Source organism: Oryx dammah, unplaced genomic scaffold (genome assembly GCF_014754425.2).
Source record: "Oryx dammah isolate SB20612 unplaced genomic scaffold, SCBI_Odam_1.1 HiC_scaffold_26, whole genome shotgun sequence".
Classification (NCBI taxonomy): domain Eukaryota; kingdom Metazoa; phylum Chordata; class Mammalia; order Artiodactyla; family Bovidae; genus Oryx; species Oryx dammah.
Genome location: NW_024070210.1, coordinates 14,399,174 through 14,409,173, shown reverse-complemented (window position 1 = coordinate 14,409,173; position 10,000 = coordinate 14,399,174). Strand labels below are relative to the sequence as shown.

Sequence of the window (10,000 nt, the reverse complement as noted above, 5' to 3'; positions counted from 1 at the left end):
AAAAGTTAGCAGTTTATAATTTTAAAATCTACATGACGGATATACATATGGGTGCTTATACTATACTTCTTTTAAATGTTTGCTGAGAATTTTTCAAAATAAAATGTTGAGAAAAATTAACACCCTAAACTTTATAAATGCCCCATCTCTCAACAAAGTAGCAAAACTAAATAAACCAAAGAAACTGAAGCACTTGGCCACCTTGTGGAGAGACTTCCAGTCTCTCCTACTGTGAAGTGCTTCTTTCCACTGTACGTTAATACGTATGCTCTCAAAAACAGGGTGAAGGTGAAAAAGCAAGTGATTTTCACTTCATTGTTTGGTTCTGTAAACTGAGACAGAGAGACTAAGGCAGTGACTACCTCTTAGGATTTGCTGAACCATGAAATTCTCAGTAATTACATGTGGTTTATAGGTAATATTTTGTCCCCAAAGTTCAGTAATTTCAGATGACTTAATATGGGATAGTAAATTCATTAGATGGTGAAAATATCTTCTTTTAGCTATTTGTGTGTGTGTGTGTGTGTGTCTGTGTGAATGGATCAAAGAAGCACTGACTGTTAACAAAACACTGGTACAGAAAGAAATATAACAATGTTCAGGACTTCAAAAGTGACCAGACAATAAGAGGCACACTGAGGCGATGGGAACGAGTCCCTCAGGCTTCCCTGATGCAACAGAACTAGGATTCTAAAGAAAACAAGTATACAGAGACTCCGGTGGCAAAAATCAACAACAGAGAGTGTCATCCCAGGGAGCCTCCAATGACCCGACAGCTCCGTCTTAAGAGAAAGTCAGAAGTTAACAATAAACGAAAAAGAAGCCAGGCTTTAGCTGACTGGAGAAGAGCTCGGTAGAAAATTATTTTATAAAGATTCTATTCAATTAGCTAAGGCATGATTTAATTTCAGTGATGATCACACGGCTACCTGATGGGATGACCGCACAGCGAGTTTGCTTTCAGCGCCTCAATAGGCAGTTGCTAGAATAGTTCCTAACTTCTTACAGGACATGGAAATTTGGGCCAGTGTATAATCCTCTACGGAATGCACTCAGATGTAAAGTAATGGAGGTATGAGGCCGCTTGGAGGAGGAGGGATGCTACAGCGGGCCCTGGCATCCTCTCCCACCTGGGGCCGTGCTCCCGGAGGAACAGAAGGTGTGGCTCTGGCGCCCTTTGTTCGTGACGGAGGTGCCGCCACGGACCTGTCGTGAGGAGCCCTGGTCGCTGAGTTTCTGCTGCTGTGCAGAGGGGAGGCCTGGGGTGAGGCTCCCGCACAGGGAAGGAAGGAACCAAAGGAAGCATCGTGACGCAGCTGACTCCTCAGAGCAGGCGGAGGGCTCGGCACTCCTGGCATCTCGGGATGCCTCTGGCTGGCTGGTCAAGTCCTCTACACTCACTCAACCTGGACAAACGGCCAGATTGCCTCACAACCTAGAGATCCTCACAGGGAGTGCTGGGGGCAGCAGGCTGGGGTCAGGGGGGCATCATTCATCCATTTCAGGAGGGGCAAACCCCTCTCAGAGCCTCACGGGGACTGACCCCACAGGAGTGGAACATCAGCCCTCCCCGACTTTGCCTGAAATCTCCATTTAGTTAGACTCCACAGGAGAGGGGGCCTTGGTGGCTCAAAGCAGGTGGAAGCCTTCTGAGAAACAGACGGGAACTGTTTCAAAGGTGAAGTGAAAAGTGGCTTTAACAATAAATAAAATAAATAAATCTAATTCTTCCTCAGAATTCTAAGGCAGTAGTAACAGGCTTGACGCAAGGAATAAGAGGAGGAGGTACACGGTTGCAGTGGTCTCTTCTCTGCCTCCTCCTTGGCCGGGGTAGGGGGTGTGCCTGGCCACCACGTGCCTCTGGGGACACTGGAGGCAGCTCCCCGCCGCACACCAGCTTCATGGCGTGCAAAAGGCCGTCCCCAGGGAATGCACAGGCTTCAGCCTGGTAAAAGAACAAAGCCAACCAGCAGCAGCAGTGAAGCTTCCTGACCACCTCCCCTTCGAGACTTCGAACACCAAAAGCCTGTAGCCCTGAATGCAAGCAACCTAGACATCTAGAAACTTAGGAAATCTGACTGGCCCCAAAGCAAAATTTCTAAATATCACCCCTTTTCTAAAGACTAAAAAAAAAAAAAAAAAAGCGGTGGGGAATCTGGAGTGTTGTTCTGTTTTTTAACCTCTCCTCTCAGATTATCTACCCCTCCTTCTTTGATTATACATAAAAATGATTTAGTAACACTTGACTTCTGGAGATGTGGCATCTGAGATCAATCCAGTACCTAATTTCCACCCTTCCCCCTCCCACCCCCAGGGCCCTTGGAAAGGGACACCGCCTCTTGAAATAGGAAGTGATGGAGGCAGTTTTTCTTCCCAGAATAGCTTAGACTACAGGGATCATCACTTTGGACTGCATGGAAGTTCTTGTTGTGATGGCACAGACTTAGAAAAGGGAAAGGAGAGAAGGAGAGGCAGGGTGAAATCCCCAGCCCTCCAGAGGCAGTAAGGGCTCCCAGCCTGTGCTAGAGAACAGGAAGAACCAGCAGGCGGGAACACGGCAGTGGTGAGAGGCTGGCCAGAGCCTTCCGCGTCCCCGACACTGGACTCCTTCACGGACAGAGTGCTCTTCCCTCTTTCAGTCCTTTCGAAAAGTGAAGAGAGCGGATGGCCACTAAACTCGCCTGCGTGAAGGCTCTGCAAGAGGAGAGCGCAGCAGTTGAAAGCATACACCTGGAACCAAAACAAACCTATTTTGAAAAGGCAACACCCAACTTCCTCTTAGGCTTTTGGCCTGATGGGTATCCTCCGCAGAGAGATTTTGCCGGAGTCGGAAGCAACGAGAGCATGAGTCAGGAACCACAGAGCAGGGGTGCCACGCCGCCATCTGCGGAAGCCAAGGACGGGGCAAAGCTACACGGATGGGGCCGACAGTCAGGCCCACCAGCAGGGCGGGGAGGCTCGGGAGCCCCACGCTCAGCTCGGAGCCCTTGCCTATCCAGGACAAGAGGCCCCAGCTGGCAGCCTGCTCCAGCCAGCGCGCGCCACCTGTGTCCTGCCCCGGCGGGCCTTCAGCTCGTGTAGTAGACGTGGAAGTAGAGAGTCTTGTTGCGCAGCAGGGAGTAGGAGTTGTCGAATTTCAGGAGGTAGATGCCCTCGCCGGGGTAGTCGTGGCTGCCGGCCTGCACATCTCGGTGGCTGTCCCGGCGGTACACGGGCATGACCTCCCCGTAGCGGCCCCGCAGGGAGCTCCTGGAGCCTCGCTCCACGTCTCCAGCTGGGACGGGGTCTGCGTGAGTAAAGGGCAGAGTGTTCGGCTATGAATTCACAGACCAAAGAGGCCTACCTGAAGGCGAGAAGATGAACCAGGTAACAAGCTGGTGGCTTTCCTCCCACGGGGCATTTGGAAATGTCTGGTGGCCTCCAACTAGGCCATCAGAGTGACCAGTGGGTGATACCGGCATTTAGTGCCCAAGGGTTCAGGAGTGCTAAATGTCAGGATAGCACCTTCTCGACAAAGAAGTGTCTCCTTCCAAATGCCAACAGTATTTGCACTGAGAAACAATGATTTAGCCTTACAGAGCCTTCCTAGCTCCAGGAGTATCTAGAAATTTCCAAGGGGGAGGGCAAGATATTTAGAAGGGGAGATTCAACAGGTGAAAGAACTCTCTAAAGGAAGTAAGAAATGCAGGTAAAGGTGCTATAGCAAGTGACCCCCAAACCCCTACTGATCCCCTGAGGAGCAACAAATAAGATCCTAGGTTCTCCTCCTTCTTGAATACATGTAGACCTCCCTATAGACTTGCTTTTCCATGAAGAAGCAAGTTAAGGGGTTGACTGTAGGATGATATGGGAAAATTAAGGAATAAGGCTAATGCTTATTTTAAAAAAAAAGGCAGCCTTAGGGCCATTGTGAATATGCTTGTGAGTAAGGACTGGAACATAGCACAGAGACTATTTTTAAAACTGCTCTGGGCACGAAGGAAGAAGTAAACAGAAGTCAGCCAGCTGTGACAGACTGGAAGGAGGAGAGAATGGGTATGTTTGGCAAAGTGCAATCACTCAGCTTGGTTCCAGACCAAGAAGAAATGTAAATATCCCACAGAGAAAAAAATATAAATATCCCTAAGAGAGAAATAAAAAATAATCTCAGGTTTACAGATGTGATCTGAAAAACACTGCCTCTACACACAGCAGCACAACATCCCTTTCCCTGCCCCCAACCCACCCCTGTCCCCAGCAGATCCTGGGGGGACAACATAGCCAGGTATCAGTTAAAAAGAACAGAAGCCTTCCACTCAGGCATCACTGCTACCCAACCAGAATGTTCTCTGAGGGTCTGACTTCAGCCTGCATCACGCAGCTTGGCTTGCAAAGCTGAAAGGGATTCTCTGCCTGCATTCTCAGAAATAGGAGGACGGGTACAAGGCAGGAAGTGATCGCCTGGTGATAGCTAGAAATTAGGTTGAACCAGGAAAGGAGACCGGAGATTATGTTCCGATTCAGCGTACCTTCGAGCTCCTCGTCGTCTTCCTCGTCTTCATCCTCATCCTCACTGGAATCACTGACTTGTACCGTTATGTCGGTGCTGGTTACCGGGGTCCAGTCAAAGTAAACTCCAAAGCCAATGTCATAGTCATCGGTCGCAAACTCCCAGCAGACACGCTTCCCCTCGGGATGGGTCGGCACCCGGATGGTCACCACCTCCCCCCGCTTCACCACCAGACGGCTGTTCTTCTCCTTGCCCAGCTTGCTCTTGAATTCCTTCATCTTGGCAAAGGTCCAGATGCACGGAGGAGCCATGAGAGGCGGGGAGACTGAAAGGACAGGCTGCTTACTACTGAGAAAGAAACCCGGAGGAAACTGCCACACCCGGCCTTTGATTAGGGGAGGTGGTCATAGTCAAAGACGTTCTTCCTACTGGCTTCCTTGACTTCTGTTCACAGGGAAGGAGGGAGCATTGCCCTGAGGTGGGTCAGCTGCTCAGTTCAAGAAACGGGTCTCTTTTAAACTTTATTATAAATAAATATATAAATATCTATACACACACACATATATATATACACACACACACACCAGGATCGAGTACCAGACATATATACACTGAATAGAGTACCATATATATATATATAAACTGAATAGAGCCTACTCTATTCAGACACTGGTTGTTTTTCCTCTTTTTGTCGTATGTAATCCGATGCTTTCTCCTTCCTTCCTTTCTTTCCTTCATCTATCTGCCTGCCCTTCTTTAAGTACCTATAGGAACAAAACAAAAACACCTTCCACGCCCCCAAAGGTCTCACCTCTCCTGTGGTCCCCCAGCAGGTCTGCAGATTCCAAATCGGCTGACAGAATATCGACAGCTCCTGTGTGCTCAGACTGGATCATCACGATGTCCCCAGACCTCTGTGGGCCGTGGTACCTGGCCATCTGCACAAGAGAGTTCTGGTCACAGGACATATTCAAAGGCAGGTTCCTATTAGCCTCTTTCGAACTAAAGGCTGCCGGCCCTGCCTTACTATTATTACCTTCACTCTCCCGACTCACAAGTCTCCTGACCCCCATTGGTCAATGATCCTTCTCTCTCCTCCAGCCACAGGTTGTAATAAACTCTACCCACTTTTATTTTCATGCCACCAACATGTTCCCTAGTTTAGAACTTCTTTCATGTTCTCTCCAGCTTTTTGCTACTTTCCCACTTCAGACTCTTCATAAAAACCTGGCCCACAAACATCCTTAAGGTTTTCTACTGACTTTCCTGATTAGGGTGTTTCTTGGCCAAGCCTGCACAGCCCCTCCCCAACGGCTCCTCTCAGGACAGCTCTTGCTTCTGGGCTTTCACTCAGCTGCACGTCCTCCTGCTACAATTTCCATCCAGAGGTTCCTTCCAGATCAGTCAGTCCACCAAAGTACTGCAGAGAGAGAACCCGGCTCCTACTCTGGCTACCTTTGTCCCCCTGTCTCTCACCCCTGGCACACCTTGGATGTCCCACCCGACACAGGCTGCCTCGTCCACCAACAATGTTCTATAAATAATCACAATCTCACCTTAGACCAGCCCCAGGATTTGCATTTGAACAGTATACCCACTGCCAGACATCTGACTTGCATAGAAGAGTACAAATGTCAATTGATACTCACAGCCCTCACTGACCCACAGCAGGAGCCGGCGGCCTCTCCCTAGTGGGTTTCACTTCAAACCACTCAGATTAGCATTCCCCTGTTTCACGCCATCGTGCCTTAATTTCCTGCTCCTTCTCCAAGCAGTTGGCAGGCAACTCAAGAAGAAATGCACACCTACTGCCAACACGGAAGAGCCCATTGGTGAGACGGCTCACATCAGAGACTCCAGCCAAGTGTCAGAATGGCATTTGCAAGAAATGAATGAGTGAATGAACACATGGATGCTGTAATCCTCCCAGATTAGATTCTCATAATACCTGTTTCTAGAGAGTCCTTCAGCTCTTAGCACCACTATTAAATGAGTCAAACCAGACTTTGACTAACTTCCTTAAATGAGTCCTTCCTTTTCCAGAAGGTTAAACAAAGATTTAGCTTGCAACTTATTAGCTGCATAGACTTACTTAGTCAATATCAGCTCTTAACCACAGTTTCCTCATTTGTAAAATAGCAACATAATAGTGCCTATCTCAAGGGGCTGTTCTGAGGGGTAAATGAAGTGTTGTTGGATAAAAATGCTTTGTAAACTATAAAGCATTATACAAATGTAATTATAATGCCTGGCATTGTCTTTACTGACACCAATACCATTTGTTATTCTGTATATGTTAATATGTATATATTATATATAATCTGTATATATGTATAATTATACATAATGTATATGTTAATAATGATACCAACAACTCTTCTCTCCAAGGCAGGGAGACCACTGCTATCAGTACCACTTCTATGGAATCTTTACCATCAATCCCAAGTAGATCTACCACAAGAAGCTGAGACTAATACATAATCCAATGGTTAAGGGCTCCTCAGATGGAGAGGATTTTAGACAACAAGTGAACATTCATTATAACCCTTCATTTCTTGAACAGATGCTTACTGGGTGCTAGTACAGAGATGGACCTGGGGACAATACACATGATTATTCCCCACATGACTAAACGTGAGATGACAGTGCTTTCTAATTCCAATTTATCCAAATGCGTCCAAACTTGTACTTTTCAGAGAGAGAGTAAGAACGTGCTCCCGACCTTGCTGAGGATCTGGGTCTGGTCTGCAGACAGCAATTCCTGTTCCACCGAGGCCTGGGCCTCCCCGGCACTGCCGGCCTTCTGCTTATCTTCTGTGGCATCCTCCGTCACTGGAGACACCATCTGTGACCTCCCAGAAGAAGACAGCATGTCAATTCATGGACTCTTTTTTTTTTAGCTGTGCTATGTGGCTTCTGGAATCTTAGTTCTCCGACCAGGGACTGAACCCAGGTGCTTGGCAGTGACAACATGGATGGAGACCTAACCACTGGACTGCCCAGGAATTCCCCTCAAGGACTCTTCTAAAAGGTACAGTAGCCCTGGAGAAACTCAGAAAGAAAGGAGGAAAAAAGCCTTCAAAGGGCACCCCCAACCCCTGCCTTCCTCTGGCATTTAGGTCGACTGTCATTTCAGCTAACCAACGCCCTGGGCTGAAATGGCCCCACAGACAAGCAGTGATACCATGTGAGGACCCAGGACGGACAACGCCAGGTCCCAGGACCCGAGAACCATAGTAAATACACGGGTCAGTTGTCTAAGGTGGACCGCAGGTCTGGCTTTTATTCCCCACTCTGGGACCCATACCATTTGCTCCAAGCAGATTTTCAGCAAAAAAGGGACTGGAATCCCAGTTCTGTTTTACATGGAAAGCTGCCCTTAGAAGTAAAGGGAGGAGGCCCCGCCTAAGCCTGAAACTGATCACAATAGAAAGGAAGTGCAGACTGATTAGCAAGGCAAGGCTCTCCCCTGCTATCCCAGGAGCAGTTCAGTGTTTCCATTCACGTCCTATCACTGATACTCAGCGCACAGCCAGTTCATGGGTGATAAAAGCAAGGCAACCAGTTTTTTTTCCTCTTTTAAAACAAACACTTCTTTCTTAAATTTGTTGTTGGTTGTACTGGGTCTTTGCTGCTGCCCGGGCTTTTCTCTAGCTATTCTCTAGTCGTGGTGCGTGGGCTCCTCACCACGGTGGCTTCTCTTGTTGTGGAGCACAGGCTCTAGAGCGCGAGCTCAGGAGCTGTGGCCCAGGGGCTTAGTTGCTCCAGGTACGTGGGATCTTCCCAGATCAGGTTTCATCCCTCTTCTCACTAAACTATTCTTTGAAAATTAGTTGTTTTTCATTAAAGCCAAGTTATTAATATTAACATGTAATGAGCTCCTTATTGTTATTTTAAATGAATGAATAACTTTTTTAAATTTTGCAGTTTTAATTTCTAGTATGGTGAACATTGATAGATATAACTCACATAAACAAAAATTCTTTAAGGTCCTCAATAATCTCTAAGAGTGTAAAGTTTTGAGAGCTGCCGCTTTAGGGGATCGCCCATGTCCTCAGAAAGGCTGAGTGAAGGACTGGGAACCAACACTGTAAACTGCATGGGGAAACAGAGGGTTTACTTTGGAATTCATTAGTTTCTTTTCTTCTTTCTTTCTGAACATAAACAAGAAAAATCACTCTTAGTTTATAAATCAGCTCTTCTTCAGATAAAACAGAGCCATTGTTTAGAATATCTAAGTCACTCCAATTTACCTCAGAACAAACAAGAGGCAGTTACTATGAAGATCAGAGCTGCGGTCGATTATCCTGTGTAAAGTGTAAATTAAATTGGTCTAGGCTGTGAGTCTATTCTCTTAAGCACAGAAATCAGAGTCCAACTTGGTTCCCGGACACCACTTATTAACTGTCTCCTCTATTAGGAGGTGAGCTAGATGGCAGGGACTCTGCACGCACAGCGTCTACAGCCAAGCCTGTCCCGTGGAACCCTAAGGCCCTCTGCACTCTGACTTCGTCTCCTAGAATGATCTCTTGCCCTCGCCAGTCCACTCCAGTCACAATGGCCTCTTCCCTCTCGAGTCCTCAAACGCCTCCCTCTCCCTCACCTAAGGGACTGGGGTGTGCTATGGCCTCCACCTGCCAATGCGGGAGACGGGCGTACGCTCCCTGGGTCGGGAAGATCCCTCGGAGAAGGAAATGGCTAACCACTCCAGTATTCTTGCCTGGAGAATCCCACGGACAGAGGAGCCTGGCCGGCCACAGTCCACGGGGTCTCGGAAGGTCAGCCGACTTAGCGACTAAACAAAAACAACAACATGGCCTCAGGCTGGAATCCTCCTCCCCCAGTTTCTCAGGGCTGGCTTCCTTCCTTCTTCCCTTCTGCTCATCCATCACTTTCGGGGATGCTTCCACTCCCTGGCCCATCACTCCTTACACCCTTACCCTGCTTCATTTTTCTACACTGCACTTATGACTGCCTGACGTACTATGTATCAGATTTTTGTTGATTGCAAGACACACTTTTGTTTTCTGACTTTAATACAGCTGATATACAGGATGTCCTAAAAACTGCTGCTGTCTTAAAACTATCTGGGGCCTGGAATGACACGAAATCCCTGCCAGGGCCAGGGAATTGCATCATCTGAGGCGACTTGAATTGAGTTGTGTCTAAGAGTTTTGTTTAGATCACACTGGCAGAATGAGTTCAGACAACAGACTTCTGGCTCATATTCTCAGGGGAGGTGTTTTTTCCTCCCCTCGCGCAGCGCCAAGGCGGAGACATTCAAGTTGCCCTCAGGTCCTTTTCTGTGTGGAACAATCTCTTGTTTCTCTTCTCACTGAAGGTGCAGGTTCTTGGGGTCCCGGTGACATGTGTGTGGGGTCTCTTATTAGCCTGTCTTGGGCATTCTTTCCTTTCTTGGTGGTATATAAAATAACAGTACATCTTATAGTTGATGACAGTTTACAGTCTATGAAATACAATGTTTCCTTTTTTTCCATCTGCCTCCCCCAC

At 47.7% G+C, this 10,000-nt stretch overlaps 1 protein-coding gene across 1 annotated transcript; it reads right to left on the bottom strand.

Annotated features, from left to right (window-relative positions):
* TMED8 (transmembrane p24 trafficking protein family member 8) lies at nt 1–8,113 on the bottom strand. Its single transcript, XM_040226027.1, has 4 exons — nt 7,212–8,113; nt 5,301–5,427; nt 4,509–4,814; nt 1–3,286 (listed from the first exon to the last, which is right to left on the bottom strand). The coding sequence occupies exons 1-4, from the start codon at nt 7,359–7,361 to the stop codon at nt 3,069–3,071; spliced, it is 801 nt and encodes a 266-aa protein (XP_040081961.1). The 5' UTR covers nt 7,362–8,113; the 3' UTR covers nt 1–3,068.
* Nucleotides 8,114–10,000: the final 1,887 nt, after the last annotated feature.